The 22,561-nt window shown below is 54.9% G+C and overlaps 1 protein-coding gene across 4 annotated transcripts in view; it reads left to right on the plus strand.

Moving 5' to 3' along the window:
• The first annotated feature begins 18,018 nt into the window (after nt 1-18,018).
• Nucleotides 18,019-22,561, plus strand: part of MPRIP (myosin phosphatase Rho interacting protein) — a 134,595-nt gene continuing 130,052 nt past the window's right edge. For all 4 annotated transcript variants that reach the window (XM_082680137.1, XM_082680140.1, XM_082680139.1 and 1 more), the window contains exon 1: nt 18,019-18,231. In XM_082680137.1, the coding sequence (XP_082536263.1) occupies nt 18,109-18,231 (123 nt within the window). In that variant the 5' untranslated portion in view covers nt 18,019-18,108. The remainder of the gene's footprint in view (nt 18,232-22,561) is intronic.

Consider the following 22,561-nt stretch of genomic DNA (forward strand, 5'->3'; position numbering starts at 1 on the left):
ATTTCCACTGCTGGGCCCCTCCCTGGACAGAGCCCCCCTCCAGACCTGCCTGCGGGCCACACCCTGGGGCGGCCTCGTTCTACAAACCCAGAATGGACTCGAGAGTTTGCTGGTCGCCACTGAACACATCCAGTACGCTGGACACCAGGCTGGGGATGAGGACACAATGATGCGCAGCAGGATGTCGTGGGGTTTCTGGCCTCCTAGGGGGGCCCAGCCTGGATCGTGTGTCCCGTTCTCAAAGCCTCCAGTGCTGGGCAGGGAATGAGTGGGCAGCTCTGAGGGCCGAGGACAGAGGGGCCGGTGTGGGGGCAGATGGGAAGGTGGCTCAAAGAGGGCGGCCTGCAAAGACTAGTCTGGGCCCGGCGGAGGCGAGTGCCAAGGCCCTGAGGCAGGAAAGAGCAGGCATTTTGAGACCCCAAAGGGAGGCCGGAGGGGAGAGAAGTGAGGCAGGGGGGGAAGCGGGGAGTGGGGGGGGGTGCAGGTGGAGCCTGGGGGCCCACCAGGAGTGCTTCTGGGTGTGCTGTGAGCGGAAGCGGATGGGGAGCCAGGCTGTGACCGTTCTTGAGACGCAGGCCCTGGGAGGGGTGTGGGCATGAACAGGCCTCACACAGCTGCCCTCTGCCCACTTCACAGTCGAGGAAACTGAGGCTTGGAGACAGGAGGGAATTTCCCTGGTTCCCCCAGCAGCACCCTGCAGCCCCCTGATGCCAGGCTGTTCTCTGCCTCCCCCGACGTCTTGATGCGGGCCTCACGTGGCCAGGGCATCTGTGTCCCCAAGGCGGGGGACGGAGGAGGGAGGGGTTTGCCCACACGAGCCCCGGCCTGCAGCCCTGCCCCAGCGTGTTCCGTGTTCTCACGGCTTGGCTTGATCAGTGTGCTGTCCGTGCTGGCCAGGAAGCAAGAACACGCAAGGACAGGGGACCGGCCGGGCCGCGGAGCCGACCAGCAGATAAAGGAGTGCACGCGGAGGCGTCCTCCTCTGCTGATCAAGGTCCGACCCCACTCACGAGGCCGGGTGACGGGACCTTGGGTCTGACCTCACCTCCTCCCGGTACTGTCTTGTATGGGCCTTCCTGACCCCTTCGGCCTCCAGGCTCCCAACTGGAATGAGAGGATCCTTAGAGATCCTTCCAGCAAGCAGGGGCTGAAGCCCGGCCAGTGGCTCCTGGCCCCTCGCCCGTCAGCCCCACGGGGTGCCTCCCACCGAGGCCCCGGCAGCTGGGCTTCCGTGGGGCTGGGACCCCTGTCGTGGCCCCGGGGGCTGGTGCGTCCTACCCCAGGGAGAAGGCCGAGAGCAAGGGTCTCTTTCACTAAGGAAGCTCCTGTCCCCTCCAGACCTCAGTTTCCCCTGCAGTGAGGGGTGGATGAGGGGTCTGGGAGGCTGGGATGCATTCCCAGAATCCCTTGGAGTCCCGGGACCGCCCACGCCCTTTGTCCCGCGATCCTGAGAAAGGCCAGGCTGATGAGGCTGTGGGTGGGAGGAGGGGCCTGGCCGCTCAGCAGCGCTGTCGGGGCCCCGGAGGTGGGGGGCAGCGGCCTGGGCTCCGGGCCGCCAGGGCACCACCCTCCTGGCATTTCAGCGATGCCGCGACGCGCCGGCCACAGAGGGCGGCCACAGTCTTATTTTGCAAGGTTTCCCGGAAAGAATGCCAAGTGGTGTAGGAGGGGAGGCGTGGCTGCCCTGGGCCCACCCCCAGCTGGGTCCCTCTGAAGCTCGCTCCTGAGCAGCGCTATTGTACCTTCTCCCTGGAGGATGGGACCCGCTGGCGTCGTTTCTGGGCTCATCCCATCTAGCGGGTGGGGGGCACGGTGCAGGACCACTCCCCTCCCTACCACCTCCAGCCCGGCCTCTCCCCTAGGCCTAGGGATGCAGTTCAGCCTCCGTGCCTAAAATTCCACCCTCGAGTCACAGTTCTTGCCAGGTAAGGCATCACCTTGGGTGAAAAATGTAGGTTTCCCTACTGTGAAATGCAAGCAGGATGGAATCGAAACGGGCTCAAGGAAACCGGCCGCTTTGCTCCGACGCCCGGCTGCGAACACCCAGAAAAAGCTGCTTTAAACAAGCAAGCCTGACAGATGGAGCTGGTCCAGCCCAGGGCTGCCTTGCCCAAGGAGGGCCCTGAAGGATGCTCCCATGGGTTAGGGGAGCGGGGACCCCAGATGCGTTAGGGCGGTGTCCCGGGGCCTTCCGTCGGCTTCTGGTGCCATGAGGTATGGGTGTGGGGTAAACGGAAGCCCTGAGTGCCCCCGCCCCCCGTGGGACCTCAGCCACCTTTGCCCCACTGAGCACCGTCTTTCAAAGGGCGTCACTGTGGTCCTCCTCTCAGAGCTGCTGGGAGCAGGGGCCGAAGCCGGAGCCAGGGCCGGACACACGCTTGGTGCTCAGTAAACGCTGGTGACGCCATAAGTTGCACGTGGCCCCCAAGCCCGTTTGACCCCCGAGCCCTTTTCCATGGGGCGCGCCCAACGGTGCTTGGCAGTGGGATGACCCCCTTGCAAGAGGGTGAACTCCCCGTCGGTGGGTGAGGCAGGTCACCAGGGTCTGGCTGGAATGGCCTCTGGTGGCGGAGCGGGAGGCTGCAGTGGCTGGGGACCCAGGCAGGGCCATGGGAGCCGGGTGGGCCCCTTCCCACACGGTCCAAGCCCACCACGCTCAGAAAATATCCACACTTCCTCTGAGGGCTGCCCCTGGTCTGGGCCTGCTGGGAAGGCAGCCAAAGACCTGGCAGGCGGGGCTCACGGCGGGGCTGTTAAGTAGCATCCCTGTCGCTGTGACACTGGGGTCAGGAGGAAAGCAGGAACTTGGGAGAGACGTTCAGGAATCCTTTTTCTTTTTCCTTAGTGTTAGACCCTTCTGTTCTTTAGTATGTCAGCAACCATTATCTCCCTTCAATGCCCGGAGACTCATTCTCTGACTCTTTCTATATATGTGTGTGTGTGTGTGTGTGTGTGTGTGTGTGTATATATATATATATATATATATATATATATATAATTTATTTATTTATTTATTTAATTGGTTGCACTGCGTCTTAGTTGTGGCAGGCAGGCTCCTTAGTTGTAGCAGGCGAACTCTTAGTTGTGGCATGCATGTGGGATCTAGTTCCCTGACCAGGGATCGAACCCAGGCCCCCTGCATTGGGAGCGTGGAGTCTTACCCCCTGAGCCACCAGGGAAGTCTCCAGTTTATATATATATATATATATATATATATATATACACACACACATATATATGTATACGTATATATACATATACACACATATATATATGTATACATATATATACATATACACACATATATATATGTATACATATATATGTATACATATATATATTTAAAATAGTTATTTTTTTTAATTGTCAAAAAAATTAAAAAAAATTTATTTTTGGCTGCGTTGGGTCTTCGTTGCTGCACGCGGGCTTTCTCTAGTTGCGGTGAGCGGGGGCTACTCTTTGTTGCGGTGCGCGGGCTTCTCATTGCAGTGGCTTCTCTTGTTGTGGAGCACGGGCTCTAGGCACGTGGGCTGCAGTCGTGGTGGCCCGTGTACTCTAGAGCGCAGGCTCAGTAGTTGTGGCGCATGGGCTTGGTTGCTCCGAGGCATGTGGGATCTTCCCGGACCAGGGGTCGACCCTGTGTCCCCTGAATTGGCAGGCAGGTTCTTATCCACTGCACCACCAGGGAAGTCCTATATATATATATATCTTTTTCCATTTTTTTTATTGTGGTGAAATTACACAATATAAAATTTACCATCTTAGTCATTTTTATTATTTTTTTATTTTTTATTTTTTCTTAACCATTTTTAAGTGTACAGTTCAGTGGCCTTAATAAACACGTCCACATCATCGTGCAACCGTCAGCCCCATCCACCTCCAGAACTTTTTCCTCCTCGGAAACTGGAACTCTGTACCCATTACAACTCCCCCATCACCACTCTTCCCCAGCCCCTGGCACCCACCATTCTGCTTTCTGTCTCTCTGGGTTGGGCTCCTCTAGGAACTGCATGTGAGTGGGATCATACAGTATGTGTCTTTATGTGACGGGGGAAGCCCTATATTTTCAAAATATATTGATTAGCACTAAAAAATTAGGAAACCTTTCAGACATCCATAACAAATATCGACGTTCTCACCCCTTGGACTTAACAAATGGTCTTCTTTCCAAAACAAAATTAGACTGCACATCAGAGATGAGTTGATAAGTCAAATGTATTCCATCCATATAACGGAAAATCATTCAGCCTTAAAAAGAAAGGAAGCACTGACACGTGCTACAACGTGGATGAACGTTGAACACATTATACTAAGTGAAAGAAGCCAGTCACAGAAGGCCACACAGCACGTGATTCCACACGTGCGAAGTGTCCGGAATAGGCAAATCGAGACAGAAAGCAGATGAGTAGTGTCTGGGCGTGGGGGTGTGTGGGGAGTCTGAGCAGTGACCGCTTAACGGGTCCAGGCTTTCCTCTTGGGGTGAAGAAAGTGCTGTAAATTTCGATCAGGGTGAGAGGTGCGCAAATCTGTGAACAGAATTAGAGGAGGGAATTCTGTCACGTGTGACTTACACCTCAGTGAAGACACGTGTCAGTTTGCTGGGGCTGCTGGACAAAGCCCCGCACGCTGCGCGGCTTCAACACCGCAACCTCCTGTCCCCCGTCTGGAGGCCGGAGCCCATCCAGGTGTCGCAGGGCTGGTCCTGCTGCGGCCGTGACGGGAGGAGCCTCCCCAGTCTCGCCCCCGGGACTGCAGACGGCCGTCTTCTCTGACGCGTGTCTGTCTCTGTGTCCAAATTTCCCCTTTTTCAAAGGGCACCTGTTATGTTGGATTAGGGCGCCACCTTAATGACCTCGTTTTAACCTCATGAGTCCTGTAAAGGCCCCGTCTCCAAGTAAGGAGACATTATCATCCTTCCCGGCACGTGGTTATTGACACAGAGTCCAGGAGGATTGAGGGCTGGGACACCCGGAGGAACCGGCCTGGGGTCCTGGTCCAGGCCCTCACGAACTGTGCAACTTGGGGAAGTCACGTCCTGACGGAGGAAGGCTGTTGGCCCCTGGCAAGAGGCCAAGTCGGCAGCATCTGCTCCGTCCAGCCCAGCCCAGCCGAGCCCAGTGTCCGCCCGCGGATTGCCCAGTGAACACGTGTGGAATAAGCGTCTCACGGCTCATGGTATAAATCTTCCCTCATTGATGACAGTCAGTCACTGGACCGCTCTCCAGGCCAGGCCCCCTGCTCAGTGCTTTACTCCCGACCCTCCCTGCGGGACCCCATTGTCCAGGAGTGGGCTCACCCCTCCCCGCAGAGGTGGGGGCCCAGCCTGGCAGGGGTGGTGCCTCCCCAAGGCCGCTGCTCAAAGGAGCAGCAAGATTGAAGCCAGGCTCCAGAGCCTGTGCTGCTTTTTTCAGAGTTACTCATTTTAAAAACTCGTAACTTCCACACCGTAAAGCGCATAGATCTGGTGTGTAGCTCACACGCGCGTGGCACCCAGATGGGGACCCAGCGTCTTCTTTGAGCTCTGTCCTTGCTGTTGGTTCACCAGCATTTATCCTGACCCCTCCCTTTGCAGGTGAGGAAGTGAGACCTACGGTGTCACAGCAAGAGCAGGACAGTGCTGGGACTCAAGCCCCATGTTCTCTGGGGCCACCATGTGCTCCGTCTGGGTAGGACCTGGGCTCACCGGGATGCCGAGAGCTGTCTGCTAGGGGCTGTGCTGGCTGTGAGTCCCGGCTCCCTGTGCACGAGCTCTGCGAAAGGGGGCAGGTGTCCCAGGCCTCCACTTCCCCGTCTGCAGAAGGGGCATGATGACAGCACGTCCTCCTCAGGGGTGTCAGAAGGGCTAGAACATGCCTGCGTTGGGGAAGTGTTACACACATGATTTTATTTAATTAATTAATTAATTTTTTTGTGGTACGCGGGCCTCTCACTGTTGCGGCCTCTCCCGCTGCGGAACACAGGCTCCGGACGCGCAGGCTCAGCGGCCATGGCTCACGGGCCCAGCCGCTCCGCGGCATGTGGGATCTTCCCGGACCGGGGCACGAACCCGTGTGCCCTGCATCGGCAGGCGGACTCTCAACCACTGCGCCACCAGGGAAGCCCACGCACATGATTTTATAACACGGGTTGTTTTTTATTTATTATTTTTATTTTTTAAAATAAATTTATTTGTTTTATTTAGTATTTTATTTTTGGCTGCGTTGGGTCTTTGTTATTGAGTCTCCTTTGCTGCACGCGGGCTTTCTCTGGTTGTGGCAAGCGGGGGCTACTCTTCGTTCCGGTGCGTGGGCTTCTCATTGCAGTGGCCTCTCTTGTTGCGGAGCACGGGCTCTAGGCACGCGGGCTTCAGTAGTTGTGGCACACGGGCTCAGTAGTTGTGGCACGTGGGCTCAGTAGCTGTGGCCCACGGGCTTAGTTGCTCCGTGGCATGTGGGATCTTCCTGGACCAGGGCTCGAACCCACGTCCCCTGCATTGGCAGACGGATTCTTAACCGCTGCGCCACCAGGGAAGCCCCACGGAGTGTTTTTTACTCTCATTATAAAGTCTCAGCGTGTGGTGGAAAGATCAGATAATGATCTTTATTCCTGGAGCTGCCCAGACAGTCTTGGTTGGGGCTGCCCTCTCGGCCTGGATGGTCCGACGGCCTCCACCTTCACCTCCGGGTGGGGTCAGGAAGGAATCCTGGGAGGCGGCTCACAATGAGCCGCATTCTTCGGAGAGGCTGCCCCGTCCACAGTCCACCCCGCTGATGTACGCCTGGGGTGCAGCCAGGCGCACGCAGGGGGCAGGTCTGCAGCCCCGTGACCCAGGGAGCCACACGCATGCCCAGGGCTCGGGCTGCCAGGCGGCCCAGCTGAGGCCACCGCGGGTACGACTCCCGGCTGTGCCTCTTTCCTTGGCTGCGTGACCCTGAGCTTCAGGGTCCCCATCCTGAACCGCAGGCCAGTGCCCTGGAGAGGCCACACCTGAGGTCAGCCCCGAGGTTGGGCAGGGCAGGAAGCGGAGGCCTGAGGCTGAGGGGAGAGCTGTCACGTGGGAGGTGTGCCCACAGCCTCGCCAGCTGCTGGCTCTGGGACCAGCCGGGCCCCTCCAGGCCAGGCCCGCTGCACACCCTAGGCACCTGGGCCAGTGACCTCCCACCCCTCCCGCTCCCTCAGAGCCAGGACCCCTCCCTCCAGGCCGTTGGGGGTGGTGACAGTGTGCCCTGCTCCCCTGGGCCATCCGGTCACTCCAGGAGCCTCTGAGCCTCTCCCACGGCCCAGGCGGCTTTAGAAGGAAACTTGGGGAGGGGGTGTCGTACAGAAGGAAGCAAGTTGCACAACAGCTCCGTCCGCACAGAGCAGACCGTCCGGTACGGGAGGCGTGAGATTTCAGAGTGAGGTGCCGACCCATGAGGGTGAGAAGGGCCCTGGGAGCCGTTCCAGGCAGAGAGGGGGTGGGGCAAAGGTCCTGGGGGAGGGAGTGTCGGGCGTGTGGGGGGGCAGACAGCAGGCCTCTGCCCACCGCTGAGGACAGGGCTTACCTGTCCCGTTCTTAGGGCCTTGGGGGCCCCTCCACTAGTGATGTACGGCTATGCCATCCACTGTTTTTAGAGAGGACGTTCTTCCTAAGATGGAACCAAAGCCTCTCCCCTCGACGTGAAACCTCAGCCTCTCTTCTAGGCCCCCTGGACCCAGAGCAAGCTGGCTCCTGCCGCCACCTCCTCACCGGCTCCAAGGTGACCATCGTGGTGGGGAAGTGAATGGAACACCCGGTGACCTAAAGCATCTGCCCATGAACCCAAGACAACCAGATGGGCCTGTTTTATCAGCCTCTGACGCAGTGAGAGGAGCCAAACTCTGGAAGAGCAACTGGACCCAGGGCGGCGAGGGGAGGCTGGGGAACTGGTCTGAGCGCTCCGGACGGGGACTGGAGGGCTTTCAGTCAGCCTGTGGGGGAGGGGAAACAGGTGGACGGTACTAGTGAGGGTGTTCAAGTGAGTGCCCAGTAACTGAGAGGAGAGAAGGGAGCTTGGGGATCAAGTGAACCTTTGCTACGCTTGTGGTCTGTCTCTGTGACTAGCGTATAAGCTCCATGAGGGCAAGGGTTGTGTCTGTCTGGTCCGTGCCTGTATCCCCAGGGCCTGGCTACAGTAGGTGCTCAGTACATGTTTGTTGAATGAATGAATGACTCCTGTGGGCTGTGAACCCTGGTGCTACCCAGCTCTCTGAAGGGAAGGCCAGTTCTGCTGGGGAATTGCTGTGTGACCTCAGGTCAGGATCTTGCCCTCTCTGGGCTCAGTGTCCTCATCTGTAAAACAGGGGACTGGACCAGAGGGTCTCCAAGGGTCCCTCTGGCCTAAGGCTCTGAGGCTTCCTGCGTCCGTTACTCACCCCAGCTGACCCCCCATTCACCCATCGCCTCAATCCCCCAACCCTCCCCCAGCCCCCCCAGCTCACCTGTAAACAAAAGGCCTTCAGGCAGTACCTTGGTGGGCTGTGGGGGCTGTGTCTCGGAGCAAAGACTCTTCGAAGGCCAAAGGCAAGGGGCCCCCAGGAGCCACGCCAAGGCAGACTGGTGGCTGCAATGTGTGGAGGGGACGCAAAGGAGTGTACTCTGGGGCCTCCAAGCCTGGACTCTGCTGCTGGCCCACCCTTGGCCTTCTCACCCTGTGCCTCGGGCTCGGGAGCTGGAGGGGGTGCTTGGACCTACGTGCTTCTCACGGGGACCTGCAGGAACCAGGGAATTGAGAAGCTGGTGATGATTGTGACCTCTAACCCCCAAACCCTGACTCCTGACCTCCAGTATCCAACACTCCCACATACGTGCACACATATGTACACTCAGCGGACATGCACACAGTTACAGACACTAACATACACTCACACGGACGCACAGACACACCCGAGACGCCCATACATACAATAGACATACAAGCAAACACAGCTGAACAGAGCAGACACACACACACATGTGCGCACGTGTACACACATGGTATAAACACACAGGCAGTCCCACAGAAACACAGATATGTAGGCATTGGGGCCAGCCAGCCAGGGCACCTGCCCACAGACACATAAACACAGAGGATCATCTCACACGCATACAACAGAGACACAGATGTGCACATCTGCACGATGCGCCCTCACACTCACGGTTGTGGACCCACGGATGAACGTGCCAATACTCATGTAGGTACACAGCATGGCCATGCCTGTGTACACTCTGAAAGACGGCCAGACCCACCCAGACGTGCACAGACACGGACACCCGAGGGGATGCCGGATCCATCACTCACACGCATGCGCGCACACACATGCACAGTGACCTGCCCAACAGAGGGTCAGCACCGGCCCCGTGGGCCCCGAGCAGACCTCCGTCCCAGCCTGGCCGCGTGCAGGGCCGAGGCCGGGAAAGTGGCAGCTCCCCAGCCCCCACCCCGGGGAGCTGGCGGTCCTCCAGGCCCAGGAGCAGAGGGGGCCAAGGTGGGGCGGCCCCGCTGACGCCCGGGTTGCCTGCCTCTTGGCACCCAAGCCCTCTTCTCCTTGGCTGTGTGACCCTGGAGGCCTTCTCCCCACGGCCGAGTGGGTCCTAGAAATTTGGGTAGCAGCCTGGATTTCGATTTCTTTTGGAGAATGAGAAGATCCGTCGGGACTGGTTCCAGGTCCCGTAGGACATTTCAGAAGGACGGTGGGCACCAGCCCACCTCTCCCCCTTGCCCTGGGGCTGCAGCACTGGGAGTCTGTGCACCCAGACCTTATTCTCCTGCGTGTGTGTGCGTGTACATCCATTCACCTATGTGCACACACCTTCTCAGTGATATTTTTACAAAAATGGGCTCGTTCAGCAAAAACTGTATGAGACCAGACACAGATTTCCCCTTTAATATATCATGTGTACATTCTTATGCTAAAAAATATCTACCTTCAGGAATTCCCCAGCCGTCCAGTGGTTAGGACTCCGAGCTTTCACCGCCCGGGCCTGGGTTTGATCCCTGGTTGGGAAACTGTCCTGGAAGCCGAGGGGTGGGGCCATAAAAAAAAAGAAAAAAAAAAGGAAATACCTACCTTCTGGCTCTTTAAAATACTACTACATTTTGAAACAATTTAGATTTGCAGCAAAGAGAGCACAAAGGGCTCCTGTCCACGCTTTACCCAGCTTCCCTGAATGTGAATGTCTTACTTAACCGTGGCACATTTGCCGAAACTAAAAAATTAACATCAGTGAATTATTATTATTTAAAAAAATATTTATTTACTTATTTATTTGGCTGTGTTGGGTCTTAGTTGCGGTACATGGGCTCTTCGTTGTGGCACGCGGGCTCTCTAGTTGTGGCATGCTGGCTCTAGAGTGCACGGGCTTAGTTGCCCTGCAGCATGTGGGATCTTAGGTCCCCAAACAGGGGTCGAACCCATGTCCCTGGCAGTGGAAGGTAGATTCTTAACCACTGGACCACCAGGGAAGTCCCAACATTAGTAAATTATTGTTAACTAAACTAGGGGCTTTATTAGGATTTTGCAAGTTCTTCCACGACTGTCCTTTTCCTGTTCCAAGACCCTGTCCAGGACCCCATACGGTATTCAGGCCAAGCTGTTACCTTTCCTCCTGTTTTGTGACCTTGACAATTTTGAAGGGCACCGCTCAGGCGTCTTGTAGAATGTGGGTCCATTGGGTTTGTCTGATGTTTTTCTCACGATGAGACTGCGGTAATGGTTTTGTGGGGGAGACCCTTCTCGGGGCATCCCATCCGGGTACCTGACGTCCACATGATTTATCACTGCTGGTGTCCAGGTGCGGAGCATCTGCTGGGCTTCTCCACTGTAAACTACTGTTGTTGCATTCCTGCTCCATGCTCTGGATGTCAATCGTGAAGTCAAGCCACGCTCGAGGGAAGGGGGAGTATTGTGCCCGTTACCACGACCTGGTTTCAAATGACAGGGACAACACTCCATTGTATGGTTCTGTCGTCGTTTGTTGAGCTGGGACCCTAATGTCTTACACTTCTTCTGTTGCTTTCGGTTTTTCCTTTTACAAACAAAGCAGCAAAGAACAACGCTGGAGCTCAACCTCACATTCAACAAATATTTTCCAAGCAGCCTCTCTGTGGCAGGCGCGCGGCACACCCGGCAACAGTGTCCGCCTCTCTCTTTCATCTTGTTTTCCTAGAACAAATTCATGGGTTGGGATTGCAGGGTCAGAGATAAGCATATTTTTAAGGCTTTTGATAAGTGTCACTAAACAAACCTGCAGGAGAGTTGTACCAGTCTGTCTGTCCCCTGGATTGGCTTCCTTTTCGTTTTCAACCTTTATTATTATTATGAAAATAACTCACGTTTTTTTGAGATAACTGGAAGTTACCGAACATATTAAAGAATTATTATTTTTTTAGGTGTGATCATGGTTTGTGGCTGTTCTAAAAAAATAGTCCTTGGGACTTGCCTGGTGGTACAGTGGTTAAGGCTCCATGCTCCCAATGCAGGGGCCCCAGGTTTGATCCCTGGTCGGGGAATTAGATCCCACATGCGTGCCGCAGCTGGGAGTTCGCATGCCTCAACTGGGAGTTCGCATGCCTCAACTAAGGAGCCTGCGTGCTGCAACTAAGACCCAGTGCAACCAAATAAATAAATAAATGTTAAAACAAAAATTCTTAAAAAGAAATAGTCCTTATCTTTTAGAGACACACGTTGAAGTATTTTTGTTGTTGTTGTTGTGCAACTTCCTTTATCGCAATATTTTATTGCAGTGGTCTGGAACCAAACCCGCAATATCTCCAAGGTATGCCTGTGTATGATCTTTGCACACGTTGAAGTACTTACTGAAGAATGGTGTGAGTTTGGGGTCTGCTCTAATATAATATGGGAGGGGAGGGGAGGGGAGGAGGGTGCCTGAAAAGAGGCTCTTCCTGAGCTGGACTGTTGAAGCTGGGGGTGGGGACACCAACCTTCATCACATGACTCTCTATAAAAACCGAAAGTTTGTTTTCAAAAATTTACACACATGATATAAATCAATAGCTTAGCTGAGAGTCCACGTTCTTGTCCCTCCCAGGGTTAATTTCAGCAGTTTGGTGTCTGCGCCTCTAGAACTTCTCTGTGCAAATACTGTGTATGTTGTCTCTGTATCCACTTAAGACAGGAGGGAGATACCAAGACACACACCATTTTCCTACCAGCTTTTAAACTTCACCTTACGTTGCAGACGGCTGGCCGCTTCAACCCTCTCATTCTTTACTAGCTTCGCGGTGCTCCCCTGTATCAAAGAACCATCATTTATTTATCGGATCCTCCGGTGGTGGCCAGCTGGCATGTCTCCGCGGTTCTGCTCTTGAGAACAGGGACGCATCCTTGTGTGTAACATACCTTTGTGCACGTGAGCAACTCCACACCTATCTTTCTAGAGGGAATCACTAGGTCAAAGGGTGTGCATGCTTAAAATTTTAATCGAATGGCGAAATTGCCCTCCTGCCGGACTTTGTATGTCCAGTGCCTGTCATTCTCTTCAAGTGCATTTTTGAGGACTGTTGTCATTCGGTGTCTGCAGGAGTCAGAGCTGGAAGGGGCCTCCATGATCCTCTGATCTCCTTCCAGGGCAGCCGCACCTGAGCCCCGGGGAAGGGCGGGGCCCGCCTGCCCACAGCACCCTTGGCCGGGGTCGGGTAGGGCAGTGGTTATGGATATGCTGCCCACGTCTGAATTAGGCCTCACCGTTTACTGGTTGTACGACCTTGAATGCTGTCCTCGACCTTCCTGGGCCTCAGTTTCCTCACCTGTAAGCTGGGAGTAATACTAACCCCAGGCGGCAGTCAGGGAGGGGCTAGTAAGCTGCATTTGGACCATTTGGGGTGGCTTTGGGGGACAGCTGGGGGATGGGAGGCTAACAGTGACCCCCATCAGGCACCACTTGGCACTGCCAGAACTGCCTTCCAATGGTGGTAGTTGGGTTCAGTGCGCTTATATGTGATGGAACCTAGCATCCAGCCTAGGGCACACTGACAGTGCTCCATGACCATGGAACCCCGAGAGCCGACGTGATGGCTGACAGGGGCTAGACCAGGACCAGGGAGACCCACCTTCCTGAGACACTGGCCAGGACAGGGAGGCCCGACCGAGAGGAAAAGAGGGGACCCAAGGAAGAGGGCCGACCTGGCCCCCCGCTTGTTATTGTAAATAAAGTTTTATTGGAACACAGCCTCGCCCACGTACTTATGTATTGTCTATGAAGCCTCCACGGGACAACAGCAAGAGGGGGTTAACTTGCGACAGAGACCACGGAGCCTGCAAAGCCTAAAATACAAGCTCACCAACCCCGACATAGAGGTTCTAGGCATAATAAAAGCTGAAAGTTTCAGAGCAGTTACTGTTTCAGATACCAAACTAGACACGTCACGTGTATTAATATATTTTGTCCTCACACAATAACCTATGAGTAGACACTGTTTGTGGCAGCCAGTCTCAAGGGGGCCCCCCGGTGAAGCTCACGGAAAGGGGACTGAGGCCGTGGGGCAGTGCCCGGGGCTGGGGCAGCTGTGCTGACTCATAGAAGGCGGAGGGACTTTGAGACCCTGCTGGCTTCTGCCTCCCCCTCCTGGAGCACTTTGGGGATCCCTGAGCTGTGGGGAGAGCCTGGGCACCATCTCACTGGGCTCACACTAGACCCCCAGGCCAGGCCAGCAGGACGGAGCCGGGGCCCAGTCAGCCCGCACAACCTAGAGAGGCAATAAAGCAGCAGCCGGTGGCGCTGGGTCGGTGGGTGGTTTCGTGCAGCCCTGTGACCTCCTGGGCCCTCCTGGGCTGGCGACCTCGTGGGCTGTCCCTCCCACTCTCCCTGAACCAGTGGGCCGCGCCCCTGCCCCTACAGTAACTCCCTCGAGGAGTTTTTCCAGATGCCGATTAAATCCGAATATCTGGGAATCGGGGCCCAGAGTAGGTATTTTTTAAATCGCTCAAGACTGGAGAACCACAGCTCCATCACTGTTTCCAAAACTCGCCTAAAGGTTAGGCAGGCCTGGCAACCCATGGCTTCCAGAGTGCCGACAGGCCCTGGTTCGGCATTTCCAGGGAAGGCCCCGTGAGCTGGAGAAGCAACACATCCCCCAGGTGAATCTTATTACCAAGTTAAGAAGCGGAGGGGGAGAGGAGGGCCAGCCCCCAGATGGGAGGACTGTCCGGGAGTTTCCTGTTCTGTGAAACACAGGCTCACCAAATCCCCAGCTGTGCCCTCTTGGGTGGTCCCAACAGAAGTAAGTGCTTATGTGGGCCAGAGTCAGGCCAAAGGGTGCCCCTCCGAGCCTCACTCACCACGGCCCAGACTGGGGACATTCGCGGGGCCGCCCAGCCAGTGGACTCTGCGGCAGCGGTGAGAAATCGTGAGGCACTGACACACATGACGGCACAGGGTGCACAGACCCACGGGTGAGTGAGAAAGCCAGACACAGAGTGCACGTTCCACTCACACGCGGTTCAAGGGCCGAGTAGACTGATCCGCGGTGACCGAGATTAGAGCAGTTACCTCTGTGAGTGTGTCCACGCGGGGGTTCCACAGCTGGGTCTAAGAGTGGATACGCACACGTGTGCACACACAAGTCCCGCTCCTTACAGGATGCTGTCAGGTGTGCAGAGCACGACTTGCCTGCATTTGGGGCCCAGGTGAGAGAGCTTTGCTTGCTTGCCTGTTTATTGCCTATTTGAGCTCTACATTATCCAGAGATGTCTGCAGTGAACAGATCATAAGTGTACAGCCCGATGAATGTTTCTGTGTTCATGTGCTGTATTTGACCTTGTCCCAAGTGCTGTTCTAGGATCCCGGAAACGGAAACCAAGGCTGGAAGACACCCTGTTCGCGTGGGTTTTATACTCTGGTGGGGGAGAGACAACAATACGAGACAGAACGGTCAGTTTTCGTTGGTTCACACTTTGTGAGTGCCTACCACATGCCAGGCGGTGAAGCAGGCGCGGAAATGCAGCCGGAACCACAACCCAGCCCTGCTCGGACAGTGCCACAGTCTGGTCATGTCTGGAGAGCCCCACTTGGAAGGGTTAAGTACACCCGTCCGTCCTGAATATTTCCCGAAGTCTCCCACTGACTCTGTCCTAATTCAAGCCTCTACCTTCGCTGCTCTGTGGCCTGTCGGAGTAGTTTCCTAATCAGTCACGTTTCTGGTCTCCACCTCTGCTTCATTCTCCAGGCCAATAGCCCTTCTTAAGTGTTCAATCTAAAGATTTCACTTAATGGTTCCCTACTGCCCAGGCAGCTCTGGGGTCAGTCTGTGTGGGCTTGAATCCTCACTTGGAGAGTGCATGTTGGGACCACAGGCAAGTTCTTCAAACGCCCTGAGCCTCATGTGTGTTTTCTGTAAGATGGAGACAAAACAACAATAATAATAAACACCAACATCGCCCATCTCCCTGAAGACGGTGAGCTTTAATCTGCCGTAATAGGTATTCGTTCAGCGAGGGCTAAACCTGTGCGAGCACCATCTGTTTACTGTTCCCCCTCACTCTCACCTCTCTGTGCTACTTCTGTCTGGAGTGACTTCCCTTTGCCTTCTCCTGGCTGGTTCTTATTCAGCTCAGGTCTCAGCCTGGCACTGCCTCCACCAAGGAGCCCTCCCTGAAGCCACAGACAGAGCTGGGTGCCCTTGACTGGACCCTCACAACACCCCGGATTGAATTTGTATGTCTGCCCTCTGTTCTTATTTGTCTCCGCTTGCTCAAGTGTGAGCTCCTCCCAGGCAGGCCCGAATCAAATGCCTCTTTATTTCCCCAGCTGCAGACCCTTGCCATTCAAGGCAGGCACTGGATGTGTCCGCTGACTTGAGCGGAACCTGCCAAGCATCTTCTTTTTTCTTTTTATTATTTATTTATTTGGCCACCCCATGTGGCATGCGGGATCTTAGTTCCCCAACTAGGGATCGCACCCATGGCCCCTGCAGTGGAAGCACGGAGTCTTAACCACTGGACCTGCAGGGAAGTTCCCCAAGGATTTTCTTAAGGGAAGGGGCCTTTGAGTTGGCCTTGAGGCATGGGTAGGACTTCAAAAAGTTATTTTAAAACAAGTTACACATGCACACAATATCAAATCCAAAGTAGGACTTTAAAAAGTTACTTTAAAACAAGTTATACATGCACACAATATCAAATCCAAAGAAACAAAAGGGCTCACAGTGAAAATTAAAAGTAGGTCACCTCTCACCACCCAGCTCCCTCCCCAGAGGCCACCATTGGTGTCAGTTTCTGAGTATTCTGTGCAATTGTCTGTCTTCCACACCACACACACACTTTTTTATTTTGCAAAAATTTAAACCAACAGAAAATTTGCAAGGATCGGACAATAAACACCTTTTGCTTGGATTCACCAATTAACATTCTGGCACATTATGCTAAATATTTGATAGGCATTATATCATGTAATGCTAACAATAAGCACACAATCATGCCAATTTTGTAGATGAGGTAACTGAGGCAGCGGGTAGGTGAAGGCACTCAACCAAGGTCAAGAGCTGGCCTTCCCCCTTAGGTGACCACAGGAGTTTGATCCACCTTTCTTCAGCTCTCTTGGGAGGAAAGTATTTTCTTACACTGACTTGAAATTCACCTCCCCGGGTTGTTCACCGGATGCTCAATGGAAAAGTACACAGCCCTGGAAGCAGTTGCTGCTTCTCCTAAAACCTTCCATTCCCTTAGCAACAGCTGCTGTCGCTGCCACTAACACATGCTTCAGTGTCGCCTCCTCTGTGAGGGCTGAGTTGGCTCACCCCCCGTTTGGAAACTCCCATGGTAGACTCCTGGCTGCCGGCAGGATGACCTTTACGCGCGCCCGAGCTTGGAACCCGAGGCGTGGGGTGCCCTGGCCCTCGGGAATCCCTCAGCCTCATCCGTCCTGCTCCTTCCTCTGCCACCTCCACCCCAGCCCCTCTCGACCTCTCACCTTCTGCTTGAATTTCCCCTCCTCTCTGAAGCCACCCCTAATTTCCCCAAGGAGCCCCCCTCTCTTGGCTGCTGAGCCTTCTGCCTGCGCCCCCTTTACAGTCTTCTCCAAGTGGTCTTCTGGCCAGGAGGCTGGATAGTGGACGATTGGAGTGACAGTTGGGCCGCCTAGTAGACCCCGCACACGCACACATCGGAGCCTTATTTTCCTCAAGCACGTAGTGGGGACAGGAATGCCTGGCTCAGTACCTGGCACCGCGTCAGCCCTTACTAATCTTCTGCAATAGAACTGACAGCTCTTCCGGGCTGACATCTCTTAGTCACCCCCCGCCGCTCAAAACCCTACGTCCCTCTCCTTAACTTCTCTGCGCCTCAGTGTCCGCCCTCGTAAGATGGGGATGGGGAGGCTGTGAGCCTTCGCTGAGCTCATGCATATCAAGTACTTGGAACAGTATGTAGCCTTGCTGACCGCCACGCGGGGCCGGCGCATAGTGGGTGCCAAACTAATCGTCTCCGCGTGGGCGCGGGACCGCGAGGTTGCAGGAACTGTTTGCAGAGCCAGGCCGCCGTCCCCGCCCCCGCCCCGCCCCCGCCCCCGCCTGCAGGCCCCGCCCCGCCTGCAGGCCCCGCCCCGCCTGCAGGCCCCGCCCCCCTCCCGCAGGCCCCGCCCACGCAGCTGTCAGGACCGGCGGCCGCGCGCCCGTCCACCAAGCCTGAACTCCCCACCACGCCCCGCCTTACTTCGCCTACACAAGTTACCTTGCGCCTGGCCGCCTTTTGTCCCACCCCCGGCTCCCATTGGCCAGGGGGTTTCTTTGTTAGCCAGGACGCGTCGCTGCCATTGACCCGCCGGGCCGCCGATCGCGCCGGGAAGCGGCCCCGCCCCGCGCACCGCCACGCCCCGCGCGCTGGCCTGTCGCTCCCTCGCGCGCGCCTGCCGCCCTGGAGTGCGCCCGGCGTTCCGCTCCCCTTCGCTGCGGCCGAGGGCGGTGCGGGCACCGAGCGCGGGGATCGGCGGGGCGGCGGCGGGAGTGGGAGTGGGCGCGCGAGGCCGCGTCCATGGGCCCGGGACCGGCGGGCGGCGGCGGCGGCGGCGCGGGCGGGCGGCGGGGGCCGCGCGCTCTGTGAGGCGCCGGCCTGCGTGCGCGGCTGGAGGCGGCGGCCGGGGATGCGGCGGTGCCCGGCCTGAGCCCGTTCCCGGCCATGTCGGCGGCCAAGGAGAACCCGTGCAGGAAATTCCAGGCCAACATCTTCAACAAGAGCAAGTGTCAGAACTGTTTCAAGCCCCGCGAGTCGCATCTGCTCAACGACGAGGACCTGACGCAGGTGAGCGGGCGGCACAGGCGGGGCGGACAAAGCGGCGCCCGCGGGACTGAGCGGCGCCCTCCGCTCGCCGCCCGGTGACTCATGCGTTTCGGCGTCTCGAGGCGCCCGGCCGAGCGCGGGAACAAAGCGCGGGGCCACACTCGGCCGCCCGGCTCCGCGCCCTCTCCCACCGGCGGCCACCGGGCGGGGGCGGCCTGGGTCCGGGTCTCGCTCTGGGCCGCGACCCGGGGCCGCCGGCGGGGGAGGGGCTCGCACGGCCTCCCCGCCCCCAGGGTCGCCGCTCCCGGCCGAGTCTCTGTCCCTCGTCCCTGGGGGGTTTCGCACGCTTTGGCGGCGGAAACCCGCCCACAGCGCGGCGCCGGGCCGTCCCGCGTGCCCCGGCGCGGGTCCTGGGCCCGGCCGGCCCTTCCGGAGCTGGGCTCTGCGGCCCCGCGCGGCCACTCCCGCTTTCCCGGCCGGCCCCGCCCCCCCCCACCCCCGGCCTCTCCCCAGCCTCCGTCCCCCCCCCAAGCCTCCGTCCCCCCAGCCGCCACGAGCTTCCCTTGGTCCCTCTGCGCGAGGCCGGGAGCCCCTTCCCGTTGCAGCCCAGCTGACTTCGTCGTGGGCGCTCCTTCCACCGACACGCTGCTTTGGAGTGGACTGGCCTGGCCGTTTCTCCTGCTGCGAAGTGTTTACACGCCCGGCCGAGTGGGTGGCAGGGCAGGGGTGACGGCCTGGGACCGGCTGCCTTCCCCAGTGGCCAGAAAGAAACTTCTGGTACCCGAGACCCAGAGCTTCACCCCGCACCCAGGGCTGCGGAGTCAGAGCGTTAGGACGGCAGGGTCCGTGTCCTGGTGGTGTGCCGGGCTGTGGTGGGCTTCTGAGGGAGATGCTCTCCTCTCCACTGGACGCCTTGCCCTGGGAAGCAGTTCATGTGGCCATGAGGGTCCTGGACCAGGAGTCAGGGGACTGAACTTCTAGGCTTGGCTATCACTTGCAGCTGCGTGACCTTGAACAAGTCCCTTTGCCTCGTTATAGTTTATTTTCCTTCTCTGTAAATTGGGAGCAGGGATCCCTGGCTCTCCTGCCTCCCTAGGCTGTTGTGAAAAGCAAGGCATGACATCGTATGAAACTTTTTCTTCTTGCAGTTTAAAAAACAAATGAACAGGAATCACCTACAGAACAGTAAGCTTGGATTTAGGAAGTTTCTGGTTTGGCAAGGGTTATTCTGAGAGAGTTTTCTGGTTATTCCAGGCAGCTGCCTAAATTGGGTGTTTACACCTCCTAGGGCTTGTTTTCCGATTCTTAAACTTAGATGAATTAGAGTGGAATCTGCATATTTGAATTGAGTCTGTTTTTAAAATGCTGATTATTAATTGGATTTGGTGGGGAGGGGGATGTCACAAATTTAAAAGTACCTTAATCTTGCACTGTATTCACAGTTGAATTGTGGGTTTTGAAATAGGCCTGGGCCCTCCAGGGCACAAGTGGAATGGTCGTTTCTGAAATGAGTGGGGTTATTTGTGCTGGGAGAGACTAGGCCAGCCTTCTACCTCTTGGGATCTTTCAGGAAGAAACTGTTTTTGAAGAGAGATGGAGGGAGACTCAGGGCTGTTGCCAGCAGCCTTAGCTGCTGCTCCCTGCATCCGGCCCTCCCCCAGCCTCTTACTCTCATCCTCATGGCTCCATTAGAAAACCTCAGCCAATCGGTTCCCATCAGTCTCCTTCAAGCCCCTGCTTCCTGTTGCCCCTCCCACCCTGAGCTTATTTTAGACCATCAAGGCTGGAAGATAGATCAGTGATCATTGAGGCCACCTCCTCTTTAAGGCATTTATCCTTTAGTCCTTCTCCTATGCATTTCTCTGCATACATGCAGACTCAAGTACAGTTAAAAAACCTATTTAAACCTAAACTGTATGTGCGTTTTTGCTCTGAAATATATTTTGTTTTTTCTGCTTAATGATGTTTTATAGCCATTTTCATGGTAATACATATCAATATACCAAACTTGTTTTTTGCACATTGTACCATCAGGGATATTTTGCATATTGTACCATCAGGGATGTACCATAGTTTAACCATTCCCTTATTGGTGGACAGCAAGGTTACTTCCAGGTTTTGTCATTATAGACAGTGAATGCCTCAACGAACAGCTTTCTAACTGCTTTTGTGTGTGTGTGTGTGTGTGTGTGTGTGTGTGTGTGTGTGTGTGTGTGAGAGAGAGAGAGAGAGAGCGCGAGAATGCATGTGCGTGCACGCACGAAAGCAAGTATTTCTCTGGGGGCAGATACGTAAAAATAGAATAGCTAGGTTGACATCAAGTGCATTAAATTTTTTTTTTTCTACAGATAATCACCAAATTGTCTTCCAAAAAAGGCTGTATCATACCATTGCCAGGATTGGGTATTATCAAATTATTTAATTCTTTAATAATTTCCCTAGTTACCAGTGAGATTAAGCCTCTTTTAGTAATATTTATTGAATATATTTTGTTCTTTAGTGGATTTTCATATTATTTGCTCATTTTTCTATCGGGTTAGGGCCCCCCCACCATTGATTTGTAGGAGCTTCTGTATATACCCTAGGTCAGTGGTCCACAAACTTTTCCTAAAGGTCAGATAGTAAATATTTCAGCCTCGTGGGCCATAGGATCTTAGTGGCTACTACGTAGCGTTGCCATTGTAGCACAAAAGCCGATGTGTGAAGTTGCTGTATACAAGACATACACTAAGGGGTATGGCTCTTTCCAGTGAAACTTTTATTTACAAAAATAGGTAGCTGGCAGGATCGGCCTGTGAGCCATGGTTTGCCGACTCCTGCTCTAGATGTTAATCTGGCACCTGTCATACATTGTCTTTAATTGTATGGTCATTTCTCTTTCTCATGTGGTAGTTTTAAATATGACAGTTTAATTCCCATGTTTTTCTTTATAGTTTGTAGTTTTATTCTCATTCTTATGAAGGTGTTCTTTCCAATGTTATAAAATAGTCTCTGATGTTTTTCTTAGTTCTTTTATAGTTATTTTTATGCTTAGCTTTGCTTGTTCGTTTGGTTTTTGGCTGCACCGCATGGCTTGTGGGACCTTAGTTCCCTGACCAGGGATCGAACCCAGGCCCTTGGCAGTGAAAGCGTGGAGTCCTAACCACTGGACCTCCAGGGAATTTCCTATGCTTAGCTTTTTAATCCATTGGATTTGTGTTTTAGGAAGATAATTCTGGCTAAAGGCAGAAGTTCTAATAGATGCTCTTGAAGAAGTCCAATTAAATGTCAGTAAAGGTCTTCTCTAGGTCAGTGCTGGCCAGGAGGGAAAGGAGTCGTCAGACACCAGGGACAGGATATTGGCAGTTGATCGGAGTGGGGATTGAGGAAACCTGTGTGGATAAAAGTACCCTTAACGGCAGTTGAGAATAGCAGATTTGGAGTAGATTTGAGGGAGCGGGGAGGAGTAAAAATAGTGTGGTAAGTTTGACTTGGAGGAGGTAGAGGTCCAATTTGGTCCTTAGGTGGAATCACCCACTTAAGGCAGTAGGCGGTTAGAGCTGGAGGAGGGGTGGGGACCAGGTGGGAATTCTGATGTCATGGGAGTGAATGGAGTCACTCAGGAGGCTGTGTAGAGTGAAATGAGAATAGAGGGAGCAGAGCAGCAGGTCTGGAACTAGGGTTCTTGGCTTCCAGGTCCTCATCCCAGCCAGGGTTCCTGGTGGGTATTGACCTGACATGATGTCTCATTCTCCTGCTGACTCGTGCACTATTAGGAATCACTTTTTGTGGAAGGAGTACCAAACTTCAGTTCTAGTCCCTGGTCTAGCGTTGTTTTGTTGTGGGACCTTGGCTGGGTTGTTTCTCCCTCCTGGAGAATGAGCAGGTTGGTCTTGATCTTTCCCAGCTCTTCAGTCCTTCTTTGTCCCCCCTCGGCCCTCCTGGTCTAATTCTGCCCCTTGCTGTGTCCATACTCCGCTGCTGGGACTGCTGGGGCCTTGGTGTAGGAATCCCAGACACAGAGGTGGGTGGGCCAGGAGTTGGCCTCAGTGAATCATTTCATCAGTCATTTCAGTCAATCATTTCATCATTTCCCTTTGTTCCTGTGACTTTCTTAGAAGTTCCATGGTATGGAACTTCTTTATTTGACTTAACATTCATCTCAGAAACAATGGGAAGATTCCATGCCCACCCTTTTTAGAAGATTTGTGATTATTCACAGATTGGTAGGTAGTTTGGCAAGGGGTGTGTCAGAAGTTCCAGACCTTACAAATGGCCAATAAGCACATGAAAAGATGGTTATCATCATTAGTCATTAGGGAAATGCAAATTGAAACCATAATGAGGTACTACTTCACACCTACTAGGATGG

Source organism: Grampus griseus (genome assembly GCF_964374135.1).
Source record: "Grampus griseus genome assembly, chromosome: 20".
NCBI lineage: Eukaryota > Metazoa > Chordata > Mammalia > Artiodactyla > Delphinidae > Grampus > Grampus griseus.